The sequence below is a fragment of the Anthonomus grandis genome, chromosome 17 (assembly GCF_022605725.1).
Source record: "Anthonomus grandis grandis chromosome 17, icAntGran1.3, whole genome shotgun sequence".
NCBI lineage: Eukaryota > Metazoa > Arthropoda > Insecta > Coleoptera > Curculionidae > Anthonomus > Anthonomus grandis.
The window spans coordinates 19,726,721-19,740,594 of NC_065562.1; the positions used below are offsets into that span (position 1 = coordinate 19,726,721).

The 13,874-nt window shown below is 29.2% G+C and overlaps 1 protein-coding gene across 3 annotated transcripts in view; it reads left to right on the forward strand.

The window, feature by feature from the left end:
- Positions 1-11,061, forward strand: part of LOC126746411 (TNF receptor-associated factor 4) — a 31,204-nt gene extending 20,143 nt beyond the window's left edge. For all 3 annotated transcript variants that reach the window (XM_050454667.1, XM_050454668.1, XM_050454666.1), the window contains 4 exons: positions 709-975; positions 5,847-6,165; positions 6,271-6,530; positions 10,420-11,061. In XM_050454667.1, coding sequence (XP_050310624.1) covers positions 709-975; positions 5,847-6,165; positions 6,271-6,530; positions 10,420-10,773 — 1,200 coding nt within the window. In that variant the 3' untranslated portion in view covers positions 10,774-11,061. The remainder of the gene's footprint in view (positions 1-708; positions 976-5,846; positions 6,166-6,270; positions 6,531-10,419) is intronic.
- Positions 11,062-13,874: the final 2,813 nt, after the last annotated feature.

A 13,874-nucleotide genomic window follows, 5' to 3' on the forward strand; every position in this document is an offset into this window, starting at 1 on the left:
TTACAGTTAAACCTAGTAATCTTATATAGTTATTCTGCTCTGAAAATCTTCAATAAAACCATCGGTAACAATACAACCGCAAACTAACGTTAAATTATTACCACCAGTTTCAAGGATTTTCACGCGTTTATTGCACAGATAATTGGATTTTCAATATTAATTGGACGCGTAATTATTTTCAATGTCTACGAGGTTTTTCAGCACCCAATAATTAATTAATTAATTTTTTTAATTAAAATAAGTAGGTAGTCTAAGAGGGCTTTTAAGGCCGATTACAACGAGCCCAAACACTATATAGCTAACTACTTTCATTACCCAGATATTTTGGTTTGAATGTACCAGGACTGATCAACAATTAGAAACTTTAAAAGCGAATATCTCTGGAACAGTAGCAGATAACAATAAAGTGTTTGGTATTTTTGAAATCAGTGAATAAAGTGTGAATTAATAAAGCAAAAAATCACCCTCTAAATGCGATGCTTATCGAATATATACAATAAAAACTAGGAGGGCAGCTTGACTCATGACTACGACCCATGAATACAAATGACAATAATTTACCGAGAAATAAAAAGTAATTTGAACATTATTCAACACTCGATACGGTCATTTATATTCAGTGGTACCAGTTTTTCCATTCAATAACAACCGATTCATACCGTGAAACATGAACTCCCCCAAAGGTGAACAACGATTCTTTTGTTTCAGATCTATTCTGATCCAGAATCAGAAAAAGCTATAATGAGCTCGGTGGTCTACTGTATCCATCACAAGGATGGTTGCAAATGGTCCGACGAGCTGCGCAAACTCAAGGCGCACCTGAACACGTGCAAACACGACACCCTGCCGTGCACCAGTAATTGTGGTGCCCAAATCCCTCGGGTTCTAATGGAGGATCATCTGAAGTACACGTGCCCGCAGCGCAGAACCAGATGCGAGTTCTGCGCCAAGGAGTTCACCGGACACGGCCTGGAGGTGAGTTTTACTGAACTTTTGTAACCCCGTAAACGTGTTTGTCTATGTTAGGGTTAGGTTTTCTTGGATTTAAGTTGAGCATTTGACCCTGTACTTTGCTTTAAAAAAGGAATTATTAAAATCGCGTGTTTCGTTTAGGAGTTATCGTCAGTCAAGTCTGGCGTGGTCGTTGTCTGTCTGCGCGTTCGCCATTTTATAAAACAGCCTTGATTTAAAAAAATGTTGACGATAGATGAAATATTTGTTATGGTTTCTTGTAGGAAATATTAGGCTATATAATTTTGGTCTCTATGGTTTTTACGGAAAAAAGCGTAATAAGAGAGTTATAAGGATTTTAACATTATTTAGTGTTTATTTAATAATTTGTAAAATTGCCACGTATAAGTAAAATACCTGAAAAGGACCACAAAAGTATAGGCTTTCTTATAAAAAAAAAATCAATAAAATCGCGTGTTTCGTTTAAGAGTTATCGTCAGTTAAGTCTGGTCAGGTCCGTGTCTGGCGCCTTCGCCAATCTATAAAATTGTCTCTATTTCGAAATCTATTAAAGATAGATAAAATGTGTTTGATAGTTTTTTATAGGAAATATTAAACCCTATCGTTTTGGTATCTAGGATTTTTTCGAAAAAATGCATATTGAGCGAGATATAAGGGTTTTAAAATTTTCAAGCGTTTTTTTTACAATTTGTAAAATTGAGAGGTATAAGAAAAATACATGAAAATAACCTTAACACTATAAGCTTTCTTATAAAAAAGAAATCAATTAAATCGCTTGTTTCGTTTAAAAGTTATCGTCAGTTAAGTCTGGCTAGGTCCGTATCTGGCGCCTTCGCCAATCTATAAAATTGTCTCTATTTCGAAATCTATTAAAGATAGATAAAATGTGTTTGATAGTTTTTTATAGGAAATATTAAACCCTATCGTTTTGGTATCTAGGATTTTTTCGAAAAAATGCATCTTGAGCGAGTTATAAGGGTTTTAAAATTTTCAAGCGTTTTTTTTACAATTTGTAAAATTGAGAGGTATAAGAAAAATACATGAAAATAACCTTGAAACTATAAGCTTTCTTATGAAAAAAAAATCAATAAAATCGCGTGTTTCGTTTAAGAGTTATCGTCAGTTAAGTCTGGCAAGGTCCGTGTCTGGCGCCTTCGCCAATCTATAAAATTGTCTCTATTTCGAAATCTATTAAAGATAGATAAAATGTGTTTAATAGTTTTTTATAGGAAATATTAGGCTCTATCATTTTGGTATCTAGGATTTTTTCGAAAAAATGCATCTTGAGCGGGTTATAAGGGTTTTAAAATTTTCATGCGTTTTTTTTACAATTTGTAAAATTGAGAGGTATAAAAAAAATACATGAAAATTACCTTGAAACTATAAGCTTTCTTATGAAAAAAAAATCAATTAAATCCCTTGTTTCGTTTAAGAGTTATCGTCAGTTAAGTCTGGCAAGGTCCGTGTCTGGCGCCTTCGCCAATCTATAAAATTGTCTCTATTTCGAAATCTATTAAAGATAGATAAAATGTGTTTAATAGTTTTTTATAGGAAATATTAGGCTCTATCATTTTGGTATCTAGGATTTTTTCGAAAAAATGCATATTGAGCGAGATATAAGGGTTTTAAAATTTTCAAGCGTTTTTTTTACAATTTGTAAAATTGAGAGGTATAAGAAAAATACATGAAAATAACCTTGAAACTATAAGCTTTCTTATGAAAAAAAAATCAATTAAATCCCTTGTTTCGTTTAAGAGTTATCCTCAGTTAAGTTGGGCAAGGTCCGTATCTGGCGCCTTCGCCAATCTATAAAATTGTCTCTATTTCGAAATCTATTAAAGATAGATAAAATGTGTTTAATAGTTTTTTATAGGAAATATTAAACCCTATCGTTTTGGTATCTAGGATTTTTTAGAAAAAATGCATCTTGAGCGAGTTATAAGGGTTTTAAAATTTTAAAGCGCTGTTTTAATAATTTGTAGAATGGCTAGGTATAAGAAAAATACATGAAGGCATTCATGAAACTATAAGCTTTCTTATGAAAAAGAAATTAATTTAATCGCTTGTTTCGTTTAAGAGTTATCGTCAGTTAAGTCTAGCCAGGTCCGTATCTGGCGCCTTCGCCAATCTATAAAATTGTCTCTATTTCGAAATCTATTAAAGATAGATAAAATGTGTTTGATAGTTTTTTATAGGAAATATTAAACCCTATCGTTTTGGTATCTAGGATTTTTTCGAAAAAATGCATATTGAGCGAGTTATAAGGGTTTTAAAATTTTCAAGCGTTTTTTTTACAATTTGTAAAATTGAGAGGTATAAGAAAAATACATGAAATTAACCTTGAAACTATAAGCTTTCTTATGAAAAAAAAATCAATTAAATTTCTTGTTTCGTTTAAGAGTTATCCTCAGTTAAGTTGGGCAAGGTCCGTATCTGGCGCCTTCGCCAATCTATAAAATAGTCTGTATTTCGAAATCTATTAAAGATAGATAAAATGTGTTTAATAGTTTTTTATAGGAAATATTAAGCTCTATTATTTTGGTATCTAGGATTACTTCGAAAAAATGCATATTTAGCGAGTTATAAGGGTTTTAAAATTTTCATGCGTTTTTTTTACAATTTGTAAAATTGAGAGGTATAAGAAAAATACATAAAAGTGACCTTAAAACTATAAGCTTTCTTATGAAAAAAAAATCAATTAAATCCCTTGTTTCGTTTAAGAGTTATCCTCAGTTAAGTTGGGCAAGGTCCGTATCTGGCGCCTTCGCCAATCTATAAAATAGCCTGTATTTCGAAATCTATTAAAGATAGATAAAATGCGTTTAATAGTTTTTTATAGGAAATATTAAGCCCTATCGTTTTAGTATCCAGAATTTTTTTGAAAAAATGCATATTGAGCGAGTTATAAGGGTTTTAAAATTTTCAAGCGTTTTTTTTACAATTTGTAAAATTGAGAGGTATAAGAAAAATATATGAAAATTACCTTGAAACTATAAGCTTTCTTATGAAAAAAAAATCAATTAAATCCCTTGTTTCGTTTAAGAGTTATCGTCAGTTAAGTCTGGCAAGGTCCGTGTCTGGCGCCTTCGCCAATCTATAAAATTGTCTCTATTTCGAAATCTATTAAAGATAGATAAAATGTGTTTAATAGTTTTTTATAGGAAATATTAGGCTCTATCATTTTGGTATCTAGGATTTTTTCGAAAAAATGCATCTTGAGCGGGTTATAAGGGTTTTAAAATTTTCATGCGTTTTTTTTACAATTTGTAAAATTGAGAGGTATAAAAAAAATACATGAAAATTACCTTAAAACTATAAGCTTTTTTATGAAAAAAAAATTAGTTAAATCCCTTGTTTCGTTTAAGAGTTATCCTCAGTTAAGTCTAGCCAGGTCCGTATCTGGCGCCTTCGCCAATCTGTAAAATAGCCTCTATTTCAAAATCTATTAAAGATAGATAAAATGTGTTTAATAGTTTTTTATAGGAAATATTAGGCTCTATCGTTTTGGTATCTAGGATTTTTTAGAAAAAATGCATCTTGAGCGAGTTATAAGGGTTTTAAAATTTTCATGCGTTTTTTTTACAATTTGTAAAATTGAGAGGTATAAAAAAAATACATGAAAATTATCTTAAAACTATAAGCTTTCTTATGAAAAAAAAATTAGTTAAATCGCTTGTTTCGTTTAAAAGTTATCGTCAGTTAAGTTGGGCAAGGTCCGTATCTGGCGCCTTCGCCAATCTACAAAATAGCCTGTATTTCGAAATCTATTAAAGATAGATAAAATGTGTTTAATAGTTTTTTATAGGAAATATTAAGCCCTATCGTTTTAGTATCTAGGATTTTTTCGAAAAAATGCATATTTAGCAAGTTATAAGGGTTTTAAAATTTTTAAGCGTTTTTTTTACAATTTGTAAAATTGAAAGGTATAAGAAAAATACATGAAAATGACCTTAACACTATAAGATTTCTTTAAAAAAAAAAATTAATTAAATCGCCTGTTTCGTTTAAGAGTTATCGTCAGTTAAGTCTGGCAAGGTCCGTGTCTGGCGCCTTCGCCAATCTAAAAAATGGTCTCTATTTCGAAATCTATTAAAGATAGACAAAATGTGTCTGATAGTTTTTAATAGGAAATATTAGGCTCTGTCGTTTTGGTATCTCGGATTTTTTCGAAAAAATGCATATTGAGTGACTTATAAGGGTTTTAAAATTTTCAAGCGTTTATTTTACGATTTGTAAAATTCAGAGGTATAAGGAAAATACATGAAAATAACCTTGAAACTATAAGCTTTCTTATGAAAAAAAAATCAATTAAATCCCTTGTTTCGTTTAAGAGTTATCCTCAGTTAAGTCTAGCCAGGTCCGTATCTGGCGCCTTCGCCAATCTATAAAATTGTCTCTATTTCGAAATCTATTAAAGATAGATAAAATGTGTTTAATAGTTTTTAATAGGAAATATTAGGCTCTATCATTTTGGTATCTAGGATTATTTCGAAAAAATGCATATTTAGCAAGTTATAAGGGTTTTAAAATTTTCAAGCGTTTTTTTTACAATTTGTAAAATTGAGAGGTATAAGAAAAATACATGAAAATGACTTTAACACTATAAGATTTCTTTTAAAAAAAAAATTAATTAAATCGCTTGTTTCGTTTAAAAGTTATCCTCAGTTAAGTCTGGTCAGGTCCGTATCTGGCGCATCCACCAATTTATAAAACAGTCTTTATTTCGAAATCTATTGAAGATACATGAAATATTTCTTATAGTTTCTTGTAAGAAATTCAAGGCTCTATATTTTTGGTCTCTATAGTTTTTATGTAAAAACCCTTAACAAGCGAGTTTTGAAATTACTATCAACAAAATTTGATTTTGTATTTAGAACCACGCGGGAAACTGCGGCTACGAACCGATCTACTGCGAGAACAAGTGCGGCGTAAAAATCCACCGTAGACACCTCAGTCAGCACAAGGTCAGCGATTGCTCCAAGAGGTTGCTGCCGTGTCGCTATTGTACCAAAGAGTTCGTTGCCGACACTTTACCGGCCCATCACGTGAAATGCGGCAGAGTACCGGTACAGTGTCCCAATAGGTGTGACGTCAACGTCCTGGCCAGGGAGGAACTGGACACCCATTTAAAAGAGGAGTGCACCATTTCGGTGCATAGTTGCTCGTTTAAGGAGGCCGGATGTCGATTTAAAGGTACTTAAACGTCACATTTACAGTTTCCTGTTATAATAAACGCGTGCTTTTGCTAAATTCTTTTAGATGGCGTAGCTAGATTAATCACAGGTGTTTCTTTTATAGGTCCGAGGTACGCCATGGAGAAACATCTGGAGGAGAACTGTCAGCAACACTTGACCTTGATGTGCGGCATTGTGTCAAAGCAGCAACATCAAATCGCCTCGTTGAAGGGCGCCCTCTCTCGACTGTCCCTGAACTATTCGGGGACGTTAATCTGGAAAATTAGCGATTTTTCTGCGAAAATTAGCGAGGCCAAGACTAAGGAGGGTATGGAGCTCGTCTCACCACCGTTCTACACCAGCCAGTACGGATATAAATTGCAAGTAAGTGTTGCCCTTTCGCTTTAAATTATTCTAGTGTCTATAGATATAGAGAGCAACTAATTATTCACTTTTTTTAAATCAGGAAAAGTATTACGTCAACTTTATTAGTCCATAGGTTCCTTAATATTTAATTTAAGGCAAAAAGGTATTTTAGCTTTTTTGTAGGCTCTTTTGAAGAGAACCTAAAGCAAAAGTAAAAACCCTAAATTTTTTCATACTTTCAGAGAAAATTGGAAAAATAGGAAAATCGGTTTTAAGCGATTTTTTCGAAGACTGTTATAAATAAAAATGTGAAATATTTTGCAAATGGTAGCCGCCGTTAGGCTTAACAACTTTTGTTAAAACAATTTTTCCCTCAGGCTTACAGATTTCCCATAAAAAAATTAAATTAATTTTTTAAGGAGTGGATCCTGGAAATTTTCAAAATTTTTTTGTGCCATTACTATCAAATTTAGAAAAAAAATTTATGGAGCTTTTTTGATGCCTACTTAACTCTGTATCTTGTCGTAATTTTGTTTTTTAATTTTTTGAAAATTTGTATTTTTCGATTTTTTTGAGCTCGAAACTTGGACTATTTTCAAAGAATCCCCTATAACTTTCTTAATATGCAATTTAGAACAAAAAGGTATTCTAGCTTTTTTTTAAGCACTTTTACATAGAATTTAATTCAACAGGAAAAACACCAATTTCCTTCATAGTTTCCGAGAAAATTGGAAAAATAGGAAAATCGGTTTTTTGCGATTTTTGCGAAAACTGTCCTGAATAAAAATGTGAAATATTTTGCAAACGGTAGCCGCTCTTAGGCCCAATAACTTTTGTTAAAACAATTTTTCCCTCAGGCTTAAAGATTTCTCATTAAAAAAATAAAATCTATTTTTTAGGGAGTGTACACTGGAAATTTTCAAATTTTTTTTATGCCATTACTATTAAATTTAGAAAAAAATTTTATAAAGCTTTTTTGATGCCTATTTAACCCTGTATCCTGTGGTAATTTTGTTTTTTAATTTTTTGAAAATTTTTACTTTTTGACTTTTTTTAGTTCAAAATTTGGACTATTTTCAAAGAATCCCCTATAACTTTCTTAATATGCAATTTAGTGCAAAAAGGTATTCTGGCTTTTTTTTAAGCACTCTTACATAGAATTCAATTTAAAAGTAAAAATATCAATTTTCTTCATAGTTTCCGAGAAAATTGGAAAAATAGAAAAATCGGTTTTTTGCGATTTTTTCGAAAACTGTCATAAATAAAAATGTGAAATATTTTTTAAACGGTAGCCGCTCTTAGGCCCAATAACTTTTGTTAAAATAATTTTTCTCTCAGGCCTAAAGATTTTCCATAAAAAAAATAAAATCCATTTTTTAGGGAGTGTACCCTGAACATTTTCAAAATTTTTTTGTGCCATTACTATCAAATTTAGAAAAAAAATTTATAAACCTTTTTTGATGTGTATTTAACCCTGTATCTTGTGGTAATTTTGTTTTTTAATTTTTTGAAAATTTGTATTTTTCGATTTTTTTGAGCTCGAAACTTGGACTATTTTCAAAGAATCCCCTATAACTTTCTTAATATGCAATTTAGAACAAAAAGGTATTCTAGCTTTTTTTTAAGCACTTTTACATAGAATTTAATTCAACAGGAAAAACACCAATTTCCTTCATAGTTTCCGAGAAAATTGGAAAAATAGGAAAATCGGTTTTTTGCGATTTTTGCGAAAACTGTCCTGAATAAAAATGTGAAATATTTTGCAAACGGTAGCCGCTCTTAGGCCCAATAACTTTTGTTAAAACAATTTTTCCCTCAGGCTTAAAGATTTCTCATTAAAAAAATAAAATCTATTTTTTAGGGAGTGTACACTGGAAATTTTCAAATTTTTTTTATGCCATTACTATTAAATTTAGAAAAAAATTTTATAAAGCTTTTTTGATGCCTATTTAACCCTGTATCCTGTGGTAATTTTGTTTTTTAATTTTTTGAAAATTTTTACTTTTTGACTTTTTTTAGTTCAAAATTTGGACTATTTTCAAAGAATCCCCTATAACTTTCTTAATATGCAATTTAGTGCAAAAAGGTATTCTGGCTTTTTTTTAAGCACTCTTACATAGAATTCAATTTAAAAGTAAAAATATCAATTTTCTTCATAGTTTCCGAGAAAATTGGAAAAATAGAAAAATCGGTTTTTTGCGATTTTTTCGAAAACTGTCATAAATAAAAATGTGAAATATTTTTTAAACGGTAGCCGCTCTTAGGCCCAATAACTTTTGTTAAAATAATTTTTCTCTCAGGCCTAAAGATTTTCCATAAAAAAAATAAAATCCATTTTTTAGGGAGTGTACCCTGAACATTTTCAAAATTTTTTTGTGCCATTACTATCAAATTTAGAAAAAAAATTTATAAACCTTTTTTGATGTGTATTTAACCCTGTATCTTGTGGTAATTTTGTTTTTTAATTTTTTGAAAATTTTTACTTTTGGAATTTTTGAGCTAAAAATTTGGACTGTTTTCAAAGAATCGCCCATAATTTCTTTAATATGCAACTAAGAGCAAAAAGGTATTCTAGCTTTTTTTTAAGCACTTTTACATAGAATTTAATTCAACAGGAAAAACACCAATTTCCTTCATAGTTTTCGAGAAAATTGGAAAAAAAGAAAAATCGGTTTTTTGCGATTTTTGCGAAAACTGTCCTGAATAAAAATGTGAAATATTTTGCAAATGGTAGCCGCCCTCAGGCCCAACAACTTTTGTTAAAATAATTTTTCTCTCAGGCCTAAAGAATTTCCATAAAAAAATTAAATTAATTTTTTAGGCAGTGTATCCAGGAAATTTTCAAATTTTTTTTGTGCCATTACTATCAATTTAAGAAAAAAAAATTATAAAGCTTTTTTGATGCCTTTTTAACCCTGTATCTGGTGGTAATTTTTTTTTTTTTTTTTTTTAAATTTTTAGTGTTTGACTTTTTTGAGCTCGAAACTTAGACTATTTTCAAAGAATCCCCTATAACTTTCTTAATATGCAATTTAGAACAAAAAAGTATTTTAGCTTTTTTTCAAGCATTCATTCATAGAATCCAGTACAAAAGTAAGAACATCAATTTTCTTCATAGTTTCCGAGAAAATTGGAAAAATATGAAAATCGGTTTTTGCGATTTTTTTGAAAACTGTCATAATTATGAAAGTAAAATATTTTGCAAATAATAGCCGCTCTTAGGCCCAATAACTTTTGTTAAAACTATTTTTCTCTCAGGCTTAAAGAATTCCCATAAAAAAATTAAATTAATTTTTTAGGCAGTGTATCCAGGAAATTTTCAAAATTTTTTTGTGCCATTATTATTAAATTTAGAAAAAAATTTTTCAAAGCTTTTTTGATGCCTGTTTAATCCTGTATCCTGTGGTAATTTTGTTTTTTAATTTTTTGAAAATGTTTACTTTTTGACTTTTTTTAGTTCAAAATTTGGATTATTTTCAAAGAATCGCCCATAACTTCTTTAATATGCAATTTAGAGCAAAAGAGTATTTTAGCTTTTTTTCAAGCATTCATGCATAGAAGCCAGTACAAAAATAAAAGCAACAATTTTCTTCATAGTTTCTGAGAAAATTGGAAAAATATGAAAATCAGTTTTTTGCGATTTTTGCGACAACTGTCCTGAATAAAAATTCAAAATATTTTGCAAACTGTAGCCGCCCTTAGGCCCAATAACTTTTATTAAAACAATTTTTCTCTAAGACTTACAGATTTCCCAAAAAAAAAATAAAAACAATTTTTTAGAGAATTTTCCTGAGCAACTTTTACCTTTACAACCATGACTCTCCATAGTCGTATTGTTGATCTACAATCTGTTTAATACTAATCCTTTAAAATCCTGCTATCATTCCGTCTTTCTCTGTCACTTTAGGCCTCCCTGTTTCCCAACGGGAACGGAGCGGGCGAGGACACCCACATTTCCGTTTACATCAAAATCCTACCGGGAGAATACGACGCGCTACTACGTTGGCCGTTCGCTCACTCCGTCTCATTCACGCTCTTCGATCAGTCCAGTTGTCCGGAAAAGGCGTGCAACATCGTCGAGAGTTTCATCCCGGATCCGACCTGGAAGAACTTCCAGAGACCCAGCAAGGAACCCGATTCCCTGGGGTTCGGTTTCCCGAAATTCGTCTCCCACGAGATGCTGAAGAAGAGGAACTTCACTAAGGACGACGTGATGTTCATCAGGGTGAAGGTGGATCCCAGTAAGATCGTTGCCGTGTAGCAAAAAAAAAACAAAATTTGATCTCACGATGTTGTAAATTTTGTAAATGATTTTGTTGCCCAGTGGGCCGTGAAGGTAGCCATTATATGGCCGAATGAGCATTTTCTGTTTATTTTTTTTTTTTTTAATTTAATTTGTGATAGCTGGGGACACCAAAGGACCGAACTGTACATTTTAAATGTAAATATAATATAAGGAGTATTAACTCGCGTTTTTTGTTAAATATAAGTAATCTTCATTAGAATTATTATGTGTGACCGTTTTGCGACAATAAACGTTATTTTTAAATTGTTTTTATATTAATTAGGACCACGCCCTTTTTTTTAATTAATAATAAAAGTTGTTTGATTGTATAGAGGTTTGAATGCTGATTACAACGAGCCCAAACATGATATAGTTATCTCGCTCCATTGCTGAGTTATGTTGATTTGAATTGTTCGTTATTGTACCGGGACTAATCAATAAGTTTGGAATGTCATATCTCGGGGACGGTAAGAGAGGAAGGAAAGAGAGTTAGAAGTAAAGGAAACAATTGCTTTAGATGCCTGAGATAAGTAAAAGAAATATTTTTTGAAAAAAATTTTTTTTTTCAACTTTTTGTACATTTTTCAAAAAACCCTGAAACAGGTGTCTAATCAATTTAAACGATAAATAATTGTACAAATTTTCAAAAGCGTAACTTTCTTAGTTTTTGAGTTATGGGCATGTTGATAAGATTAAAAAAAAAAAATATTTTTTCAAAAAAAAAATTTTTTTTTCAACTTTTTGTATATTTTTCAAAAAACCCTGAAACAGGTGTCTAATGAATTTAAACGATCAATAATTGTACAAATTTTCAAAAGTGTAACTTTCTTAGTTTTTGAGTTATGGGCATGTTGATAAAAAAAAAAAAAAAAAAAATTCAAAAAAAATTTTTTTTTCAACTTTTTGTATATTTTTCAAAAAACCCTGAAATAGGTGTCTAATGAATTTAAACGATAAATAATTGTACAAATTTTCAAAAGCGTAACTTTCTTAGTTTTTGAGTTATGGGCATGTTGATAAGATTTTTTAAAAAAAAAAATATTTTTTCAAAAAAAAATTTTTTTTTTCAACTTTTTGTGAATTTTTGAAAAAACCCTGAAATAGGTGTCTAATGAATTTAAATGATCAATAATTGTACAAATTTTCAAAAGTGTAACTTTCTTAGTTTTTGAGTTATGGGCATGTTGATAAAAATTTAAAAAAAAAATATTTTTTCAAAAAAAATTTTTTTTTCAACTTTTTGTACATTTTTCAAAAAACTCTGAAACAGGTGTCTAATCAATTTAAACGATCAATAATTGTACAAATTTTCAAAAGCGTAACTTTCTTAGTTTTTGAGTTATGGGCATGTTGATAAGATTTAAAAAAAAAAAAATATTTTTTCAAAAAAAATTTTTTTTTCAACTTTTTGTACATTTTTCAAAAAACCCTGAAACAGGTGTCTAATGAATTTAAACGATCAATAATTGTACAAATTTTCAACAGCGTAACTTTCTTAGTTTTTGAGTTATGGGCATGTTGATAAAAATTTAAAAAAAAAAAAAATTAAAAAAAAAATTTTTTTTTTCAACTTTTTGTACATTTTTCAAAAAACCCTGAAACAGGTGTCTAATCAATTTAAACGATCAATAATTGTACAAATTTTCAAAAGCGTAGCTCTCTTAGTTTTTGAGTTATGGGCATGTTGATAAAAATTTAAAAAAAAAATATTTTTTCAAAAAAAAATTTTTTTTTTCAACTTTTTGTACATTTTTCAAAAAACCCTGAAACAGGTGTCTAATGAATTTAAATGATCAATAATTGTACAAATTTTCAAAAGCGTAACTTTCTTAGTTTTTGAGTTATGGGCATGTTGATAAGATTTTTTAAAAAAAAAAATATTTTTTCAAAAAAAAATTTTTTTTTTCAACTTTTTGTGAATTTTTGAAAAAACCCTGAAATAGGTGTCTAATGAATTTAAACGATCAATAATTGTACAAATTTTCAACAGCGTAACTTTCTTAGTTTTTGAGTTATGGGCATGTTGATAAGATTTAAAATAAAAAAAAAAATTTTCAAAAAAAATTTTTTTTTCAACTTTTTGTACATTTTTCAAAAAACCCTGAAATAGGTGTCTAATGAATTTAAATGATCAATAATTGTACAAATTTTCAAAAGTGTAACTTTCTTAGTTTTTGAGTTATGGGCATGTTGATAAAAATTTAAAAAAAAAATATTTTTTCAAAAAAAATTTTTTTTTCAACTTTTTGTACATTTTTCAAAAAACTCTGAAACAGGTGTCTAATCAATTTAAACGATCAATAATTGTACAAATTTTCAAAAGCGTAACTTTCTTAGTTTTTGAGTTATGGGCATGTTGATAAGATTTAAAAAAAAAAAAATATTTTTTCAAAAAAAATTTTTTTTTCAACTTTTTGTACATTTTTCAAAAAACCCTGAAACAGGTGTCTAATGAATTTAAACGATCAATAATTGTACAAATTTTCAACAGCGTAACTTTCTTAGTTTTTGAGTTATGGGCATGTTGATAAAAATTTAAAAAAAAAAAAAATTAAAAAAAAAATTTTTTTTTTCAACTTTTTGTACATTTTTCAAAAAACCCTGAAACAGGTGTCTAATCAATTTAAACGATCAATAATTGTACAAATTTTCAAAAGCGTAGCTCTCTTAGTTTTTGAGTTATGGGCATGTTGATAAAAATTTTAAAAAAAAATATTTTTTCAAAAAAAAATTTTTTTTTTCAACTTTTTGTACATTTTTCAAAAAACCCTGAAACAGGTGTCTAATGAATTTAAACGATAAATAATTGTACAAATTTTCAAAAGCGTAACTTTCTTAGTTTTTGAGTTATGGGCATGTTGATAAGATTTAAAAAAAAAAAAATATTTTTTCAAAAAAAATTTTTTTTTCAACTTTTTGTACATTTTTCAAAAAACCCTGAAACAGGTGTCTAATGAATTTAAACGATCAATAATTGTACAAATTTTCAACAGCGTAACTTTCTTAGTTTTTGAGTTATGGGCATGTTGATAAAAATTTAAAAAAAAAAAAAATTAAAAAAAAAATTTTTTTTTTCA